This window comes from Leucoraja erinacea, unplaced genomic scaffold (genome assembly GCF_028641065.1).
Source record: "Leucoraja erinacea ecotype New England unplaced genomic scaffold, Leri_hhj_1 Leri_750S, whole genome shotgun sequence".
Lineage (NCBI taxonomy): Eukaryota > Metazoa > Chordata > Chondrichthyes > Rajiformes > Rajidae > Leucoraja > Leucoraja erinaceus.
Genome location: NW_026576675.1, coordinates 1 through 21596, shown reverse-complemented (window position 1 = coordinate 21596; position 21596 = coordinate 1). Strand labels below are relative to the sequence as shown.

The 21596-nt window shown below is 44.5% G+C and overlaps 1 protein-coding gene across 5 annotated transcripts; it reads right to left on the bottom strand.

The window, feature by feature from the left end:
* Positions 1–26: 26 nt before the first annotated feature.
* On the bottom strand, positions 27–20731 carry LOC129694679 (SUN domain-containing protein 2-like). 5 transcript variants are annotated; one of them, XM_055631410.1, is made up of 5 exons: positions 16492–20720; positions 10922–11134; positions 9099–9183; positions 4055–4273; positions 635–770 (listed from the first exon to the last, which is right to left on the bottom strand). In XM_055631410.1, the coding sequence occupies exons 1-4, from the start codon at positions 16540–16542 to the stop codon at positions 4188–4190; spliced, it is 435 nt and encodes a 144-aa protein (XP_055487385.1). In that variant the 5' UTR covers positions 16543–20720; the 3' UTR covers positions 635–770; positions 4055–4187. The 5 variants fall into 5 exon arrangements, 4 of the variants coding, with proteins under 4 accessions (XP_055487384.1, XP_055487383.1, XP_055487387.1 ...); XM_055631412.1 differs by lacking the exon at positions 4055–4273 and having other exon boundaries at positions 633–770; positions 16492–20711; XM_055631409.1 differs by lacking the exons at positions 4055–4273; positions 10922–11134; positions 16492–20720 and having other exon boundaries at positions 27–770; positions 9099–10907.
* Positions 20732–21596: the final 865 nt, after the last annotated feature.

The window sequence follows — 21596 nt, the reverse complement described above, 5'->3', positions numbered from 1 at the left end:
CATCCTTTAAACTATTTCCTGGCAACTCAGCGGTATAGCGAATTTGTGGGGATTTTACTAGAGATGTCTGAACACGAGAGTTCCGCAAAATCAATCACAGGCTCTTGATCTATTCTAGAATTGTCCATGAGGCATGCATTTCGTGCATAATTGCTTTCATTGCTCATTTGAGCAGCTATACGCAAACACTCTTGTTTGACGAAGCTGGGTAATAAACCCGACAGATTATGCGGCTCGATAGGGATATCTGGTAAGTGTGCTGAAAGTGCTGACTCGGGCTGAAGGGTATTGCTGGCAGCATCAATGCTGGGCAGATCATGCCGCTGCATGACCTCATCCACGCTCTTGCGCCTGGCATCGCTGTCACCAGAACATGGGAGACAAAATGTTGCATTGAGCAGGTTTTCTTTTGAGCATGCAGCTTTTGTAAATGTAGTGTCCATCTTCCCACCCATCTTTCTGAGCTCATTCTGATTGAAGGAGCCCATGTTGTTTCGCCTACCTCTAATAGTTGAAACACTTGATCTTGGCAATTGGTTCCTAAACGATTTCAGGTCGTTGGCTTCAATGGTGGTTTTCCTCAAACCAGTGGGTGGCTTTCCCAGACTGTTAAGTAGTAGTTTTTTTCTGCTCTGCATTGGAACTCTACATTTCGCTCTTATCTCGTGAATCTCTTTAGCTGCGGTCGGTGCTGCATTCTTCAAATTCCTGGATGAAAACTTGGTGCAGCATGGCGTTCTGTAGATAGCGAGGATCTCATTGAAGTCAATCTGGCAATGATTATTTATTAGCAAGGATTGGGAATTAAAAAAAGAAAAGCAGCATATTAGTTGAGCGGCAACAGTATTTTTTTCTATCAACAGTTCATTAGTCAATGGCAAGACTTTGGGGAGTGTTGTAGAGCAGAGGGATCTAAGACTGCAGGTATACAGTTCCTTGATAGTGGCATCACAGGTAGATATGGACTGTAGGGAGAAAGAAATTAGTTTGGGGTAGGTGGAAGGGCACAGTTGGAGATTAACCATGGCTAAAATAAAGATCTATATACAACCTAGACCCCATTATGATGAAATAGAATTTGAAGACAGGATAAAAAAGGGTAGACAAAAATGCTGGAGAAACTCAGTGGGTGAGGCAGCATCTATAGAGAGAAGGAATAGTTGATGTTTCGGGTCGAGACCCTTCTTCAGGCTGATGTGGGGGGGGGGGGGGGAAGAAGAGAGGAAGAGACGGAGACAGTAGGCTGTGGGAAAGCAGGGAAGGGGATGGGAAGTAGGGGGAAAGCAAAGACTACCTGAAATTGGAGAAGTCAATGTTCATACCACTGGGGTGTAAACTAACCAAGCGAAATATGAGGTGCTGCTCCTCCAATTTGTGGTGGGACTCACTCTGGCCATGGAGGAGGCCCAGGATAGAAAGGTCAGGTACGGAATGGGAGGGGGAGTTGAAGTGCTGAGCCACCAGGAGATCAGGTTGGTTATTGCGAACTGTGCGGAGGTGTTGGGAGAAGCGATCGCCAAGCCTGTGCTTGGTCTCACCGATGTAGAGCAGTTGACACCTGGAACAGCGGAAGCAATAGATGAGGTTGGAGGAGGTGCAGGCGAACCTCTGCCTCAACTGGAAAGACCGCTTGGGTCCTTGGATGGAGTCAAGGGGGGAGGTAAAGCGACACGTGTAGCATTTCCGGTGGTTGCAAGGGAAAGTGCCCAGAGAGGGGGTGGTTTGGGTGGGAAGGGACGAATTGACCTGGGAATTACGGAGGGAGCGGTTAAAAAGGGGAATTTCTTTAAAGTCAGTGAAATGGGAATGATGGCAGTAATAGAAAAGAAAAGCTGCTCTTGCTGTATGCAAAATATGTATCAAAATAAAAATCTGCCTTTCTAGCATTAAACTAGATGGTTTCAACGAGATTACAATTTGAAGAGAAGCAAAACGATGCTGGCACTAACTAGATTATCAATATATAACTAGATTAACGATGATTTGTTTTAATCATTCTGAATCGCAATAAACTCGTCAAAATGCAGTTAAATATTAAACTGATCAGCTGGATGGTCTCAGCGACATAGAAAACAAACCAGGGTTCCCGTGCCTAGAATAGCTTAGGTCAAAAATCAAAGTCCAAAACTCCATTCATAATTTTAGGCCACCCAAACAATTAAACTGCAAAAAAAAAAAAACCCTCTGATGTTTAGTTTAGTTCAGGGTTGCAGCGTGGACATGGGCCCTTTGATCCTTCTAGTCCACGCACACACACACACACACACAAACTCTGTTATTCCACTTTCTCACGCGCTCCCTGTATCGTTTATATATATATTTTTTTTAAAAGGCTTCCAAGGTGAGGACACAATTAAATTCAAATTCGGAAATTCACTCGCACACCTTCCATTTTCAATACAGTCACAGCTCTGATTCAGCCAAGAAACAATCGAACTGAACGGCTTTCAGTTTAGAGATGAAGTGACCTTCCACCCACCGAGTCTGCGCTGACCAGCGATCCCCGCACACTAACACTATCCTACACACTAGGGACAATTTACAAGTTTTACCAAAGCCAATTCACCTACAAACCTGTACGTCTTTGGAGTGTGGAAGGAAACGAGAACTCCCAGAGAAAACCTACACAGTCACGAGAAAGACGTACAGACAGCGCCCGAGGTCGGGATCGAACCCGGGTCTCTGGCGCTGTCCATGTACCTCCCCCTACACTCAATGTGTTGTTACTCCGCAAATTAACACAGGAATGCCTTGAAGTGTAAACTTGCAACACGATGCGTATCAGTTGATCTTCCGCAGAAAATTATACTGGTCAGCTCAGGGTGAAATTGAAGACTGACCCGTGCAGGAAGGAACTGCCGATGCCGGTTTAAACCGAGGATAGACACAAACAGCTGGAGCAAAGTCAGCGGGTGAGGCAGAATGTGGAGAAGACTGGCCTGTTGCTTTAAAAGGCGTGAGAAACAGACACTGCCTTTCCCTGGTCTGTTTCAAACAGTGCGCACTCACTGCCCATTGGTCAGTGGGGACCACCTACTCCACCCTCGCATCCAATCAGCGCTTCTTTCCAGCAACGGTGCACCTCGGTTGGCTATTCCTGCCACCAATCACAAGGCCGATTGCGTGCACTTGCTGGAGTCTGGTCCAAAGATCTTGGGTCTGGTCCGGACTTGCTGCAGGAACCTATAGGATCTTTGGCAGGAACGGAGCAGGAAGGAACAAAGATCCTATAGCAGATGATCTTTGCTATAAGATCTTTGGGAAGGAAGTGCAGATGCTGCTTTAGACACACGCACACACACACACGCCGACACACACGACACACACGCACACACCGACACACACACACGCACACACACACACACGCCGACACACACACACACGCCACACACACACACACACACACGCCGACACGCACACACACACACGCACACACGCACAGTAACTCAGCGGGTCACGGTCTCCACCCGAAACGTCACCCATTCCTTCTCTCCAGAGGTGCTACCTGTCCCACTGAGTTACTCCAGCATTCTGTGTCCATCTCTTGCAACAGCTTTAACTGAAGCCGGCTGGCGCTCCACTAACCCCAGTCCGAGTTAGCCATTTCACACTGCATTTGCCGCCTGAAGTTAAAACAGAACATGTTTTTTTAAACAATTAGCTGCGTAGGAAGGAACTGCAGGTGCTGGTTTACACCGAAGATAGGCACAGAGTGTTGGAGTAACTCAGCGGGGCAGGCAGCATCTCTGGAGAGGAGGAATGGACGACGTTTTGGGCCGAGAACCTTCTTCAGACTGAAAGTCAGGAGAGAGGGAAACCAGAGGTATGGAACGGTACAAATAACAGATAACTGAAAGGTATGAAAAATACAAAAATCAAATCAAATTTGACTTTGAACATTCCGCTGGGCTGTCCACTTGCTACATTTACACGCTTGGTATTGAACAACAGCGACATGAGCAGGAAGGTTTTTGCATCTATATTCGGTATAAACCAGCATGTACCGTTCCTTCCTACACAGCTACATGAACAACCTCATGACGGACGGACTTACCCTTCTGTCCCTTTGGTTGTGACATCAGCAGCGGGAGGATTTCGGTTTTTATAAACTCCGCTAACTCTTGTCATTGGTTGGGGTACAAGCAATATTCATTGTCCAGGGTACTAGTAGATTGATGCGAAGCCCGTCAACGAGCATGAACCAACGACGACCATCCAATGCCGGCGCACACATATGCCGTATTCGCAGTCCGGGGTCTCCCAACCAGCTTTGCTGCGGAGATGTCCAGTGGCTTGTTAACGTTCAAACCAAAGATCCGATAGCAAAGCTTTGGCAATGAATTCCACAGTTCACCACACACTGACTTAAGAAATTCCTGCTCATCTCGTTCCTAAAGGAATGTCTTTTAATTCCGAGGCTGTGGCCACTGGTCCTAGACTCTCCCACTAGTGGAAACATCCTCCCCACATCCACTCCATCCAGGTTTTTACCAGGCTGGGACAGACTGCAACAGCTTCACACCATGCCCCAAAGCTCGTGTCCTGTTCTGCATCACCCAAGGCAGCAGAGACATTATAGGAGAGGGCAAGCACCGTAACAAAGTAGCTCACGATGGTTTGAGTAAAATTCAGGAATGTCTATGCATGCCACATCATGAATATTACTGAAGAATGGTCTTGGCCCGAACTATAATCTCCAGAGATGCTGCCTGACTAACTGAGTTACTCCAGCACTCTGTGACATGTCATCTATCCATGTTCTTCAGAAATGCTGCCTGACCCGCTGAGTTACTCCAGCAGTCTGTGAAACGTCACCTATTCATATTCTCCGCAGATGCTGCCTGACCCGCTGAGTTACTCCAGCACTCTGTGAAACGTCACCTATTCATATTCTCCGCAGATGCTGCCTGACCCACTGAGTTACTCCAGCACTTTGTGTCTATTTTCCCTTCACCCATCTGCCCAAACCCACTCTCCCCCCTCCTTTCCTATGTTCCTTTCCACCCATAAACATCTCTCTGCCTTTACATTTCACTCCTCTTTCAAATCTGCTGTACTTATCTACATTCATTTTTCTTCTTAACTTTTAAGTCATAGAATGATGCAGTGTGGAAACAGGCCCTTCAGCCCAACTTGCCCACACCGACCAACATGTCCCATCTAAACTAGTTCCACTCACATGCATTTGGCCTATATCCATCTAAGTCTGTCCTATCCATGTTCGTGTCCAAATGTCTCTTAAACATTAGTATAGTCCCAGCCTTAACTACCTCCTCTGGCTGCTGCACCCGCTGAGTTTCTCCAGCAATTTTGTGTACCTTCCTCAGGCAGCTCGTTCCATACACCCACCACCCTCTGTGTGAAAAAGCTGCCTCTCAGATTCCTGTTAGTTTCTGAAATATTGGTCATAAATTTTGTGCAAAAATGTTCCAAAATAAGGCTCAGAATGCATCAGAGAGAATCTAAAACCCCAGAGCTTCCAGGGCCCTTGATCGGGCCCTGGACCCTGGCATCGAGGTACTTCACGCTTCGCGGCCCGTGATGCGCGCAGCACGCACACTATTTCACTTTAAATTTTTTGTAATCCTGTCATGCCATTCCCCATTTTGAAAAGCTTCGTACTGGACTGCCGAGTGAGTTTGAAGGAAGATCGGGAATGGGGCTCCAGTGAATGTAAAGGGAGCACAGATAAGAATCTGGGACACACAGCCTGAGGTGGTGGCGGAGACGGACCGTTTCCAAGTGTGGACGGCAGGAGTCTCTCGGGGGAACCGCGCCAGCCCGATCCACCTGCCGAACAACCGCGCCGCCGCCGACCAGAACAAGACCCACAGGCCTTCCGGGGGGTGCGGAGAAGCCGGGCGGTGAGATCTGTCTGGTGATGGGTGGTGGCGATGGGAGCCTCAGCGGTCGGTGAGCGTAAGGGGGAAGGGGAAGACAATGGGGACCTGGCGTGGGGGAGGGAGGGGCTCTAGTTTAGAATCCTCTGTCCAGGGGATAAGTCTGTGTTTGTTTCTTCATTTGTTCCGGTGAAGGCGCTGTGTACACGGCAGCCAGACAAGTCGCTTATCTCTATCTCTTTGTTTTCATGTTTAATTTCAAGTTCTGATCTGCAATTTGAGAGGGAGAAGGCTAAATCAGAAGTGTCGGTGTTGCAGTTGAACAAAGGGGACTATGAAGGCATGAGAGAGGAGCTGGCCAAGGTTGACTGGAAAAGGATGCAAGCAGGAATGACGGTGGAACAGCAATGGCAGGAATTTCTGGGCATAATCCGGGAGACACAGGATCATTTCATTCCAAAGAGGAAGAAAGATTCTAAAGGGAGTAGGAGGCAACTGTGCCTGACAAGGGAAGTTAGGGATAGAATAAAACTCAAAGAAAAGATGTACACAGCAAAGAGTAGCGGGAAGCCAGAGGTTTGGGAAACTTTCAAAGGACAACAGAAGGTAACAAAAAGGGCAATACGGGGTGAAAAGATGAAGTATGAGGGTAAGCTGGCCAGGAATATAAAGAAGGACAGTAAAAGCTTCTTTAGGTATGTTCAGAGAAAAAGATTAATAAAGACAAATGTGGGTCCCTTGAAGGCAGAAACAGGTTAAATTAGTATGGGGAACAAGGAAATGGCAGAAGTTGAACAGGTACTTTGGATCTGTCTTCACTAAGGAAGACACAAACAATCTCACTGATGTACTTGAGGACAGAGGATCTACGGAGACAGAGGAACTGAAAGAAATTTGCATTCGGTGAAAAATAGTATTGGGTAGACTGATGGGGCTGAAGGCTGATAAATCCCCAGGGTCTGATGGTCTGCACCCAGGGTCCTCAGGGAGGTGGCTCTGGAAATCGTGGATGCATTGATTATCATTTTCCAATGTTCTTTAGATTCAGGATCAGTTCCTGTGGATTGGAGGGTAGCTAATGTTACCCCACTTTTCAAGAAAGGAGCGAGAGAGAAAATGGTGAATTACAGACCAGTTAGCCCGACTTCGGTGGTGGGAAAGATGCTGGAGTCAATTATTAAAGAGGTATTAATGCGGCATTTGGATAGCAGTAAAAGGATTAGTCCAAGTCAACATGGATTTATGAAAGGGAATTCATGCTTGACTAATCTTCTGGAATTTTTTGAGGATGTGACAAGTAAAATGGATGAAGGAGAGCCAGTGGATGTAGTGTATCGGGACTTTCAGAAAGCCTTTGATAAGGTCCCGCACGGGAGACTGGTGACATGGTATTGGGGGTAGGGTGCTGACATGGATAGCGAATTGGTTGGCAGCAAGTAAACAAAGAGTAGGAATAAGCGGGTTCCCAGTCAGAATGGCAGGCAGTGGTGAGTGGAGTGCCGCAAGCTCGGTGCTGGGGCTGCAACTATTTACAATATATATTAATGATTTAGATGATGGGATTAAAAGTAATATTAGCAAATTTGCAGATGACACAAAGCACAGTGGCAGTGTGAACCTGTGAAGAAGATGCTAGGAGGTTGAAGGGTGACTTGGATAGGTTGGGTGAGTGGGCAGATGCATGACCGATGCAGTGTAATGTAGATAAATGTGAGGTGATCCACTTTGGTAGCAAAAACAGGAAGGAAGTTTATTATCTTAATGGTATCTCGTCTCAGCCAAGCAAAAACATTCTGTTTGTCCAACCTCCCCTTATAGCTAATATTCTATTCTAGCATTCTGTCTAATCCAGGCAGTATCCTGGTCATTCTGCAGATGGCTGAAACCTAAAGTAGATCTTCAGCTTTCTACACAATTCCAATTAAGTCCAATGTTAGCTTGAGAAGACCCAAGCTTCCATCCACATTTCAAACCATGAGCTTGTCTTCTTTTCTTGCACTTCTACAGGTGTTTAAGATTTCATTCGTCTGCCACTAGTTGCATCTCCACCGATCCAGCTGGTGTCGACGTTCATCTCAAATGTCTCCTGGTCTCCAGTCTATCTATTTTGTTCTCACTTTCTCTGCAACGTAAACTTTGCTTCAAGGAATAAAACTGGCTAACCAACAGAAGAGGGGAGCAATTAAATCAGGGCAGCACAGTGACGGATCGGTAGACCTCATGCCTGACAGCACCAGAGACTTGGGTTTGATCCTGACTACAGGTGCTGTCTGTACGGTGTTTGTACATTCTCCCTGTGCTGCATGGGTTTTCTCCGGGTGCTCTGGTATTCTCCCATACTCCAGAGATGTACAGTTGCTAGGTGTAGTGGTAAATTGACATTCATTTAAATTGGCCAGAGGGCAATTGTAAGTTGTAAAATTGGCCACCTTTTCAGAATAAGGACCCGCCTTTTCTTCACAACGCATTTACTTGGATATTCATGGAATTGGAGGCCAATACAGAATTTTGTTTGAACTGGCTGGTTACAGCTGTGATTCAAATGTGAAATATTTAATTTTGGGAGCAAAAATAAAGCAATGCAAACTAGAGGGCACAATTCTAAAAGGAATTTTGAAAGAAATGAAGAACTGTCTCTGGAATGGGTGACGTTTCGGGTCGAGACCTTCATCAGACCTTCACATCCTTCTTACACACGTGGGTGATATATGTGCCTAGTTTACTGAAAGAAGGAAGTTTAGGATGTTGTTTAAAAACTCCTGTACTTTGTAAATAACGGCTCAGGGTACAAGGGCAAAGAAGTGATGAGGGAACTTTGTAAAACACAGGCTTGGCCACAGCTGGAGTAGTTCATCCAGTCCTGGCTGCCTTGCCCTCAGAAAGGCATGAAGCTTTGGAGAGAGTGCACAAGAGATTAACCAATGTGTTTGCAGGGATGATGGAGCAGTGGACAGAATGAAGATGGCATTGCCCTGGTGTCCCAGGGCAACCGATGGCTCAGACTTTAAATGAGTTGTGGCTGGCGCAACATCAAGCAGTTACAAGTTAAATGAACATTCTGCAGTGTGAACCTCAGCAGCTCTGGGGAAATCTGTACTGGATTTGTACTTGCCTATTCAGGACATATCACCCAGTGTGAAAGAGCACCCCATTCCTTGGGAGCAAGTCAAACATGACTAAAGTGCCAGCCCACACAACACACTTTCAGTCTGTTACATTCTCAGTTTTACTTGGCCCCGGCTTTTGTCTGATACTTACCAGCAGATTCCAGTGCATAATCCACCAATCCAACCCTGTCAGCGCTGTACAGTTTCAGGGCTTGCTCCACAATGCATTCCACTTCCTACCAAAGGAAAAATAACAATAATCTGGGATAAGAAGTGGGCAGTAGAGTGCAATAGAGCGCAGAGCCCACACACACACATACAGAAACCAGACGTGCAATGCTCCCTTCAACAGTTCCCAAAAAATGTTCACTCTTATCCATTCCCATAATCTGGAATTAGCAAGGTGTAATAAAAGTGAGCAATGGAGAGCCCAAGTATACTGCATAGAAGGCGGCAGGATTATGTGATCAGGTCAATAATTATTAAAGTACATTGACATACATTGGACAGGTTTGGCGGGATTTGGGTTGAACACAGGCAGGTAGGACTAGTGTAGCTGTTGGCTGAAGTAGACTTATGCAATGTTCCATTCAGTTTGACATTGCCTTACTACCAGTCCTACACAGAAAGGTTCCTGAAGAAAATTACCTTTGACCACAAGTGATCAACGTAGAACGAGCTACAGGCACTGTGGGAGAAGGACTCGATGGATCCCATCAGATGGCTCCCCAATCAGACAGAGGAACTCGCCAACAGTAGTGTGAGGAGCCCTCCCAGTCAGACCCTGCCTGCTCGGTCAGAAAAGCACCCCCTGCACGCTGCCATTGAGATGGTTGTGGTGTGTACAACATTCACCTCCTTATGCACTGAGCATTTGACAGGAAGGTCAGAAGAAGAATGCAAGGGCTCTTGTCATGGTTCATCCTGAGCAGTTGTGCATCAGTGATCTATGAGCTGTTCACAGGGACGCACAACAAGATAAATGTCAACTGCTGCTGGAAGATCATTATCTCAGCGGAAGACTCACTTTGGTCTGCCCAAAAATTGATCTTCCCGCATAAGATGTGGGTAAATGAATTGCCGACTGGCACATTCCAGGGTGTGGTAGTATGTGGTGTGAGGGACACACTGAAGCTCAGTGCAGTCACCGCAAAGGCTGTGGCGGAGTGACCTTGGTCTAAGGTCCAGCCACCACTAGACACCGAGGGACACTCAGACACTTCATGGGAGCACTGTTTAAGGATGTGGTGTTCATTGACACATTGCAAGCGAAAGTGCTGAATTGATGGAACGTAGAGCAAGACATGCCCCAATTTCATTAACTGTATATCTATATAATTAAAAGTCTCATCTTGACCACTTCCTGTTTGCACTGCATATTGATTTTAGAAAAAACGCTACCACTTACGTTTGTGATTTTTGGCCATCTGACTCAGAGTCCCGCTCCGCTGCGCAGAACAAGAGGATTTTTCCCATTGATGAAAAATAAAAGTTATTTGTGTTTAAAAAATGTTGAGATTTTCTCTCCTGTCAATCACTGCCATGAAGGCCACTTCCGGTGGGAGGAGGAGGGACTATAAAACCCGTAAGTGTGGGCGTGGCTCAGTCTCTGCAAGATGGGGGAGGGAGATGTCACCTTGGTGGCCTTGCACCCTGCTTGAAATGGTAGGAAAATGCTTTTGAATTTGGTGGCCTTGCACCCTGCTTGAAATGGTATGAAACTGCATTTGAATTTGGTGGCTTGCACTCTGCTTGAAATGGAATTTCAAGGAATAGCCGCGAGTCAACTGCCAGCCCACCAGCCGTCAGTGAGTGAGCTGCCAGCACATCAGGCTTGAGTGACTGAGCTCCCAGTCCAATAATCCATTCAGCCCACAATGTCCATACTAGCCTTCTGGAAACCAGTCCCTTCAGCCCACGACATCCATACTAGCACTACACAGTTAGACCCACTGGCTGCTTGCATGCTTGTACCTTGATAATCCCTGCTCTGACAGATGCCGAGTGTGCCTCCATTGCAGGACCACGATGAAGTGAAGCATCTGAGCGGATCTTCTTCTCCAAGCCAATGAGGAGGGCCTCGAGTTCCTGGCGATGCACCAGCTGTGCTGTCAGTGGTTCCCCTGTGCTGTCTTGTGATGAACCGAAGAGCAGCTTGTGGACAAGTGGGAGCAACACCGTCTCCTTCTAAACACACAAGAGCTGGATAGTCAGTGCTCCTCCTTGTAGACATTGAAATCAATGCAAAGCAGTATCTTTGTTACTGTAAAAAAACATTTTACAATTGTTGATCCTTTGGCGAGGGGGGGGGGGGATAAGGCAAGGGAATACATTATAGCTGAAAGGATACTAAACCGTGGTGGGGAACAGAAATATCTTGGAGAGCTTGTTGTGTTGGAAGGAAATGCAGATGCTGGTTTACACTGAAGATAGACACAAAATGCTGGAGTTACTCAGCGGACCAGCAGCATCTAATGCTCCAGAGATTCTGTCCATCCCGCTGAGTTACTCCAGCATTTTGTGTCTATATTTGGAGAGCTTGTTGATGGATCTTTGAAGATAGTGGGACAGTCATCTTGGAACTGTGGAAAACGTTAGCTCAGCTGTACCTGTAACATTGTGTGGATTCTGGTTGCCAACAGGATTGATGGGAGTTCAGTAGAGAGGCACAAGAAAGGTTTACGGCATTGGCAGGACAGGAGAAGAAAGGTTGCAAGGAGAGAGTCGCCAGGAAATACAGCAGGTAGATTGTTTGAGTGGTTATAATATTATAGAAAAAAGACAAAATGCTGGAGTAACTCAGCGGGAACAGGCAGCATCTCTGGAGACAAGGAATGGATCATGTTTCAGATTGAGACCCTTCTTCAGACGTCTCATACTGAAATGTCATCCATTCACCCCCCCCCCCCCCCCCCCCCCCCCCCAGAGATGATGCCTGTCTCGCTGATGTCTATCTGTGGTGTAAACCAGCATCTGCAGTTCCTTCCTACACATAAGGTTATGATATTCTGACGGGTCCATTCAGAGTAAACAACGTAACCATCTTTCCTACACAAAGTTGGAAATGTAATTCAATTGCCACACGGTTTGATGCAATTAGTACAGTGGGCCAAGGGTTCACTGCCTGAATGGCTGTTGGAAGCAGAACTCACAGTTACTGGGCACCTGGACCAGCAGTAGAAGAGGCTGTGAGTGAGATTCACCTGGCATCCTAGCACGTAAAACAGAAGCTGGGAACTATAGGTCAATTGACAGGTACATGGTTAGGACAGGTTTGGAGGGATATGGACCAAACGCAGGCAGGTGGGACCAGTGTAGCTGGGACATGTTGGCAGTAGTGGGCGAGTTGGGCCGAAGGGTCTGTTTCCACACTGTATCACTCTACGATTCTAATTTATCCAGCACTCATAGTTCGCAAGAGGAAATAACTAATCATTTGGTCAGCTGCATCTAATCAAATGTAGCCAACATGGTTTATTGAAAATCATGTGTGACAAAACTTGACAGGATGTGATAGGGAGTTGATAAGGGAAACGTGTAAATGTAGTAGGAAGGAACTGTAAATGCTGGTTTAAACCAAAGATAGACACAATAAGCTGGAGTAACCTAGCGGCTCAGACAGCATCTCTGGAGAAAAGGAATTTTCTATTTGTTTTCTCCAGAGATGTTGTCTGACCCGCTAGAATAAATGCGTGAAAACTGCAGATGGAATAGAAACATAGAAAATAGGTGCAGGAGTAGGCCATTCGGCCCTTCGAGCCTGCACCGCCATTCAATATGATCATGGCTGATCATCCAACTCAGTATCCTGTACCTGCCTTCTCTCCATACCCCCTGATCCCTTTAATCACAAGGGCTACATCTAACTCCCTCTTAAATATAACCAATGAACTGGCTTCAACTATTTTCTGTGGCAGAGAATTCCACAGATTCACCACTCTGTGTGTTAAAAAATGTTTTTCTTATCTCGGTCCTAAAAGACTTTCCCCTTATCCTTAAACTGTGACCCCTTGTTCTGGTCTTCCCCAACATCGGGAACAATCTTCCTGCATCTAGCCTGTCCAACCCCTTAAGAATTTTGTAAGTTTGAAATAAATCTGAAAAACAAAATGCTGGGAGCAACTCGGGTCCGGCTGCATCTGTAGCCACAGAAACAGAATTCATGTTTCAAGTCAACGACCCTTCGTCAGAACTGGGGAGGCGACAAAAGAAACTTGTAACGCTGCACAGGTGGGTGGATGGCTCTGATAGTGTCAAACCAGGTGACCATGGGGATAAGCTGCAAGCAAAGATATCTGGTCAAGGAGTGAATAGGAGAGGTTAGGTGATAAGAAAAATAGACAAAAGATCGTAGTAGTTACAAAATGCGGAGCAAAAAGACATGTCCAGGAAGGAATGGCAGATGCTGGTTTAAACCGAAGTTAGACAACGGGACAGGCTGTATCTCTGGAGAGAAGGAATGGGTGACGTTTCCGGTGGAGATGCTTTTCAGACAAGACATGCACTCTGGATAGAGATTTAAAAAAACAAACTAACCCAATTATCACAAATGGACAACTGATACTAACAGAGGAATCAAATTCAGTACGAGTCCAGAGGAGTAGCAAGATGGATTCAACAGTGGCTGAATGGGAGATGCCAGAGAGTAATGGTGGATGGCTGTTTGTCAGGTTGGAGGCCAGTGACTAGTGGGGTGCCACAGGGATCTGTGTTGGGTCCACTGTTGTTAGTCATATACATCAATGATCTGGATGATGGTGTGGTAAATTGGATTAGTAAGTATGCAGATGATACCAAGATAGGTGGTGTTGTGGATAATGAAGTAGATTTTCAAAGTCTACAGAGAGGTTTAGGCCATTTGGAAGAGTGGGCTGAAAGATGGCAGATGGAGTGTGAGGTGCTACATCTTGGCAGGACAAATCAAAATAGGACGTCCATGGTAAATGGTAGCAAATTAAGGAATGCAGTTGAACAGAGGGATCTAGGAATAACTGTACATAGTTCCCTGAAGGTGGAATCTCATGTAGATAGGGTGGTAAAGAAAGATTTTGGTCTGCTGGCCTTTATAAATCAGAGCATTGAGTATAGAAGTTGGGATGTAATGTTAAAATTGTACAAGGCATTGATGAGGCCAATTCTGGAGTATGGTGTACAATTGTGGTCGGCAAATTATAGGAAAGATGTCAACAAAATAAAGAGAGTACAGAGGAGATTTACTCGAATGTTGCCTGGGTTTCAGCAACTAAGTTAGAGAAAGGTTGAATAAGTTAGGTCTTTATTCTTTGGAACGCAGAAGGTTAAGGGGGGACTTGATAGAGGTATTTAAAATGATGAGAGGTATAGACAGAATTGACCTGGATAAGCTTTTTCCATTGAGAGTAGGGAAGATTCAAAAAGAGGACATGATTTGAGAATTAAGGGACAGAAGTTTAGGAGTAACATGAGGGGGAACTTCTTTACTCAGAGAGTGGTAGCTGTGTGGAATGAGCTTCAAGTGGAAGTGGTGGAGGCAGGTTCGATTTTATCATTTAAAAATAAATTGGATAGGTATATGGACGGGAAAGGAATGGAGGGCTATGGTCTGAGTGCAGGTAGATGGGACTAGGTGATAATAAGTGTTTGGCACGGATTAGAAGGGCCGAGATGGACTGTTTCCGTGCTGTAATTGTTATATGGTTATATAGGACTGCCATGAGCCCAAATGGAAGGTGAGATGCCATTCCTCAAGATTGCTTTGAGCCTCATTGCAACAGTGCAGGGAGTCACAGACTGTTCGGTCACTCCCACATCCAAGTCAGATTGAGATAACAGGAAGCTCAGCAGTGTCCCATGGATCGAACACAGGTGCTCCGCAAAGTAGAAACCCAACGTCTGTTTGGTTTCTCCAATGTAGAGACCACGTCGTGAACACAGGGAAAGGAGCAGAGGGGAAAAATGAGAGACAGTGAGAGAAAGGGAAGAACGCAGTAGAGAGGGAGGGGGAGAGTGGGAGTTGAGTGTTTAAGAAGGGAAGGGATAAAATTGAATAGTATAATATATAAGAAGAACCCAATTATTCACAATATAATAAGAATTTGGAAACAAATAAAAGTATCCTTGAAATTAAATAATTTATCAGTACTAACCCCACTATTGAACAACCCCGCATTCAAACCTTCTCTCATCGACAACACATATCAACAATGGGATAGACTGGGGATTAGGAAAGTAGGGGATATGTATATGAAGTGGGCAAACTGTTAACATTTCAACAATTAAAATTAAAATTTAAATTGAAGGATAATCAATATTTTAAATATATACAGGTATGTGACTTTATGAAGAAATATACACATAGATTTCAAACTATATTTTTAGATCCTTTAGAAGAAGCAATGAATATTAAGGCTGATTCACAAAAATTAATATCATACTTTTATAATAATATATTAAATAGAGAATCACCCTCAACAGAAGCATTAAGGGAAGATTGGGAACATGAGCTAATGATAAAGATCTCGAAGGATAGATGGGAAAAGTATTTGATGAATACACATAACTATTCTATTAATGCAAGACATAATTTAATTCAATTCAAATTATTACATAGACTATATTATTCAAAAACGAGGTTGAATAAATTTTATCCAAACGTCTCTCCCAGATGCGATAAATGTTTGTTTCAAAACGCTAATATAACACATTCATTTGTAGGATGTACAAAGTTGAATAAATTTTGGAGTGATATATTTGATATATTTACAAAGCTTTTCAAGTCAAGAATAGAACCCAAAACGGAATGGATTATATTTGGAATAATAGGAGAAGATACAAATTTAAATAAAGATCAAAATGTTTTTCTTAATTATGGGTTGATAATTGGAAAGAAATTGATACTTAAATTTTGGAAAAATACAACCACACCAACTGTTAAAATGTGGATTAGGAATATAATGGACATAGCACGCCTTGAAGAAATGAGACTCCGACTAATAGATAAATATGACCAATTCTTAAGGAGTTGGTCTCCTTTCATCGACTTTTTGGAGTCATGTGATGCAGCGGTACCGTAAAGATTGCTGATTTCAGTTCATGACACGGATAGATCTACATCTCCGAATACAGATTTGAAAAATTCTCTTTTAAGGGGCCTTCTCTTCTATTTCTACTTTCCACTTTCTCTCTTCCTTTTTTATTTTTTATATACACACTTCACGTTTTTCTACTCTCTACCATCTATTTTTCCACTTTTTCCTCTTTCTATTGCTTTCTTTTTCTTGTCCTGCTTACTTCCTTCTTATAACATAAAACTAGAGGTTGTACATAGAATGGATTACGGTATTACATAGTTGGCACCTAAAATTAGGTTCCACTGTACTGTTTTGTGCTGTATTAACTTCTAATAAAATAAACAAAAATAAATAAATAAATAAATAAAGAAGGGGAGGGAAAAGGGCAAGATACTTTCCACACTTTCCTCTTCACCTCAATCTCTTTGATCATACAGAAGAAGTGCTAAGTTTTGGCCTTTTACAATTAAATACAAACTATTTGGGAAAACTTACATCAGTTATACTTTTCACACTGATTTCCATTGCTCGCATGCTGGAGTCCATGTCCTTCTGTGCCGCTCGTGCAGCCTGCAGATCCAGCCGTGTCTGGCTGAGCTGCTCCTCCAGCAGCGCCAGTGCAGTCAGTAGCTGCTTCTGTTCATCTGTCAACCTATAATAATAATAATATTAATAATAATAATAATCAATATAATTTTATTAGCCAAGTATGTATACATACAAGGAACTTGCCTTGATGCTTTGCTTGCAAGGATAAGAACATGATATACAGTAGACAATTAAAAATAAACCATTATAATTTAAACACGTGGAAATAAAGTACCAGAGTAAAAAGAGCCTGCAGACTTTTGGCTGTTGAGTAGAGCTACTGCTCATGGAAAAATACTGTTTTTATGTCTGGCTGTGGCCCAGACAAAACCTGTCCTATGCAGGACAAAGCAAGCCATCAGAGTGCAAGGGCAGAGGCGGCACAGTGGTGCAGCAGTAGAGCTACAGCCTTACAGCGCCAGAGACCCGGGTTCAATCCTGACTACCGGTGTAAGGGTGATCGTTGGTCTGCACGGACACGGTGGGCTGAAAGGCGTGTTTCCACGCTGTACCTCTAAACTAAAGACGATGTTGACCTGTTTCACGCACAACCGACGAAGCCTCCTCAACCAGTCCTTGAGACCAGTACAACACCGAGGTGACTGGCCTTGATATTATGGAATTGAGAGTATGGCGTTAAATGGTGCCGAGATAAATGGTCTGACTGAGAGGTAGAGCAGCTGAGCTGTAGCATGGTGGTGCAGCGGTAGAGTTGCTGCCTCACAGCACCAGAGCCCCAGGTTCGATCCCGACTACGGGTGCTATCTGTACGGAGTTTTTACATCCTCCCCGTGACCTCCGTGGACTTTCTCCAGGTGCTCCGGCTTCCACCCACACTCCAAAGACGTACAGGTTTGTTAGCTAAATCTATATAATTAAAACTCTGATCTTGACCACTTCCTGTTGCACTGCATATTGATTTTAGAAAAAACGCTACCACTTACGGCAGTGATTTTTGGCCATCTTACTCAGAGTCCCCATCCGCTGCGCAGGGCCAGAGGATTTTTCCCATTGATGAAAAATGAGACTTATTAATGTTTAAAAAATGTTGAGAATCTCTCTCTTGTTCATCACGCCATGAAGGCCACACCCGTTCCTCAGGGACTATAAAACCCGCAAGTGTAGAGGTGTCTCAGTTCTCTGCAACATCGGGAGGTAGCGACAGGTCACAGATCTCATTCTGACCTGTGAATAACACTGAAAACATGTCTACTAAACTGTAAGTGGTTTTACTGACCTGTCAGTGCCCTTAATGTGGTTTGAAAATGCAAAACTGTGTTTTGGTTTGAAAACGCTAAAGCTGCGTAGCCTTTGGTTTGAAAATGCTAAAGCTGTGTAGCCTTTGGTTTGAAGACACTAAAGCTGCCCTTTGGTTTCAAAACGCTAAAGACGCCTTTGGTTTCAAAACGCTAAAGCTGCCTTTGGTTTCAAAACGCTAAAGCCGCCTTTGGTTTCAAAACGTTAAAGCCGCCTTTGGTTTGAAAACGGTAAAACATAGACACATAGAAAATAGGTGAAGGAGGAGGCCATTCGACCCATCGAGCCAGCACCGTCATGGGGCATTCATTGTCCCCTATCAATAACCCGTGCCTGCCTTCTCCCCATATACCTTGACTCCACTAGCCCCTAGAGCTCCATCTAACTCTCTCTTAAATCCATCCAGTGACTTGGCCTCTGGCAGGGAATTCCATAAATTCACAACTCTCTGGGTGAAAAAGTTTTTTCTCACCTCAGTCTTAAATGACCTCCACTTTATTCTAAGACTGGGGCCCCTGGATCTGGACTCTCCCAACATTGCGAACATTTTTCCACCACCGAAGTCAGGCTAACTGGTCTGTAATTCCCCGTTTTCTCTCACGCTCCTTTCTTGAAAAATGGGATAACACTAGCTATCCTCCAATCCACAGGAACTGATCCTGAATCTATTGAACATTGGAAAATGATCACCTATGCATCCACTATATCTGGAGCCACCTCCCTGAGGACCCTATGATGCAGACCATCAGGCCCAGGGGATTTATCATCCTTCAGTCCCATTAGCATACCCAATACTATTTCCCGCCTAATGAAAATGTCTTTCAGTTCCTCTACCCCCTTAGATCCTCTGTCCTCCAGTTCATCTGGGAGATTGTTTGTGCCTTCCTGAGTGAAGACAGATTCAAAGTACCTATTCAACTCTCCTCTGCAATTTCCTTGTTGCCCATAATAATTTCACCCATGTCTGCCTTCAAGGGACCCACATTTGACTTTGCTACTCTTTTTCCCTTAACATATCTAAAGAAGCTTTTACTGCCCTCTTTATATTCCTGGCCAGCTTCCCTTCGTACTTCATCTTTTCAGCCCGTATTGCCCGTTTTGTTTCCTTCTGTTGTCCTATGAAAGTTTCCCAATCCTCTGGCTTCCAGCTACTCTTTGCTGTGTTATACATCTTTTCTTTTAGTTGTATTCTGACCCTAACTTCTCTTGTCAGCCACGGTTGCCTCCTTCTCCCCTTAGAATCTTTCTTCCTTTTTGGAATGAAATGATCCTGCGTCTTCCGGATTATGCCCAGAAATTCCTGCCATTGCTGTTCCACCGTCATTCCTGCTAGGATCTCTTTCCAGTCAACCTTGGCCAGCTCCCCTCTCTTGCCTTCATAGTCCCCTTTGTTCAACTGCATCACTGACACTTCGAATTTAACGTTCCCCTTCTCAAATAATGCCGCCTTTGGTTTCAAAACGCTAAGCTGCCTTTGGTTTCAAAATGCTAATGCTGCCTTTGGTTTCAAAATGCTAATGCTGCCTTTGGTTTCAAAACGCTAAGCTGCCTTTGGTTTCAAAATGCTAAAGCTGCCTTTGGTTTCAAAACGCTAAAGCTCCATGAGGTTTGAAAAAACTAAAGTTGCCTAAGGGTTGAAAATGCTAAAGTTGCCTAAGATTTTGAAAACGCTAAACCCGCCTTTGGTTTGAAAACTCTAAAGCTGCCTAAGGTTTGAAACGCTAAAGTTGCCTATGGTTTGAAAACGCTAAAGCTGCCTTTGGTTTCAAACGCTAACGTTGCCTTGGGTTTGCTAATGCTAAAGCTGCCTTTGGTTTGAAAATTTCAAAGCTGCCTTTGGTTTAAAAACGCAAAAGTTGCCTATGGTTTGAAAACATGAAAGTTGCCTAAGGTTTCAAAACGCTAAAGATCTCTCTGCTTTCAAAACGCTAAAGCTGCCTTTGGTTTGAAAACGCTAAACTTTCCTAAGGTTTGAAAAAGCTAAAGTTGCATAAGTTGCATAAGCTTTGAAAATGCTTTGAAAATGCTAAAGCCTCCTTTTGCTTGAAAACACTACCATATAACCATATAACCATATAACAATTACAGCACGGGAACAGGCCATCTCGGCCCTACAAGTCCATGCCGAACAAATTTTGTTTCCCCTTAGTCCCACCTGCCTGCACTCATACCATAACCCTCCATTCCCTTCTCATCCATATGCCTATCCAATTTATTTTTAAATGATACCAATGAACCTGCCTCCACCACTTCCACTGGGAGCTCATTCCACACCGCCACCACTCTCTGCGTAAAGAAGTTCCCCCTCATATTACCCCTAAACTTCTGTCCCTTAATTCTGAAGTCATGTCCTCTTGTTTGAATCTTCCCTATTCTCAAAGGGAAAAGCTTGTCCACATCAACTCTGTCTATCCCTCTCATTATCTTAAAGACCTCTATCAGATCCCCCCTTAACCTTCTGCGCTCCAGACAATAAAGACCTAACTTATTCAACCTATCTCTGTAACTTAGTTGTTGAAACCCAGGCAACATTCTAGTAAATTCTATTAAATTCTATTATAACATTCTACTAAACCCGCCTTAGGTTTGAAAACGCTAAACTTGCCTTTGTTTGAAAACGCTAAAGCTGCCTTTGGTTTGAAAACGCTAAAGCCGCTTTTGGTTTGAAAACGTTAACCTGCCTTTGGTTTGAAAACACTAAATCCGCCTTTGGTTTGAAAATGCTAAAGCTGCCTTTGGTTTGAAAACATTAAAGCTGCGTAAGGATTGAAAATGCTAAGGTTACCTAAGGTTTGAAAACGCTAAAGACGCCTTTGGTTTGATAACGCTAAAGCCGCCTTTCGTTTCAAAACGCTAAAGCTGCCTTTGGTTTCAATACACTAAAGCTGACTTTAGTTTCAAAACGCTAAAGCTGCCTTTGGTTTCAAAACGCTAAAGCTGCCTTTGGTTTCAAAACGCTAAAGCTGCCTTTGGTTTCAAAACGCTAAAGCTGCCTTTGGTTTCAAAACGCTAAAGCTGCCTTTGGTTTCAAAACACTAAAGCTGCCTTTGGTTTCAAAACGCTAAAGGTTTGAAAACATGCTGCCTTTGCTTTGAAAACGCTAAAGTTGCCTATGGTTTGAAAATGCGAAAGTTGCCTTTGGTTTCAAAACGCTAAAGCTGCCGGCTATTGAACCCAACCCCGTCAAAAGCGAGATGGATAGAAAAAGCCGCTGTAACTCAGTGGGTCGGGCAGCATCTCTGGTGTCTGAAGAAGGTCATTGTCCTGAAATATCACCAATTTCTTCTCTCCAGAGGCGCCGTCCGACCCGCTGAGTTACTCTAGCTTCTTGTGTCTATCCAACACACACCCAGAGCTCAGAGCCACAGTGACACTGGTGCAAAGATTAGTCAACCTAGGGTACAGGATCAGAGGGCTGTTCTGTGGATGTATCTGGGATAGAGTGTGGGCAGGCTTTCTTGTAGTCTGTGGCTCGAAGGGCCGAATGGCCTACTCCTGCACCATTTGTCTATGTTTATTTCTGTTTCTAGTGGGTTTATCTGGGCTAGTACACGTGGGTTGGCCTGTGGTGGGTTTACCTGGGGTACAATAAATGGGTTATCATTTTTTAAGTTTAGTTTAAAGACACAGCACAGAAGCAGGCGCTTCGGCCCACCGAATCCGCACTGACCAACGATTCCCACCCACTAACACTATCCTACACAGACTAGAGTCATAGATTGATACAGTTTGGAAACAGGCCTTTTGGCCCAACT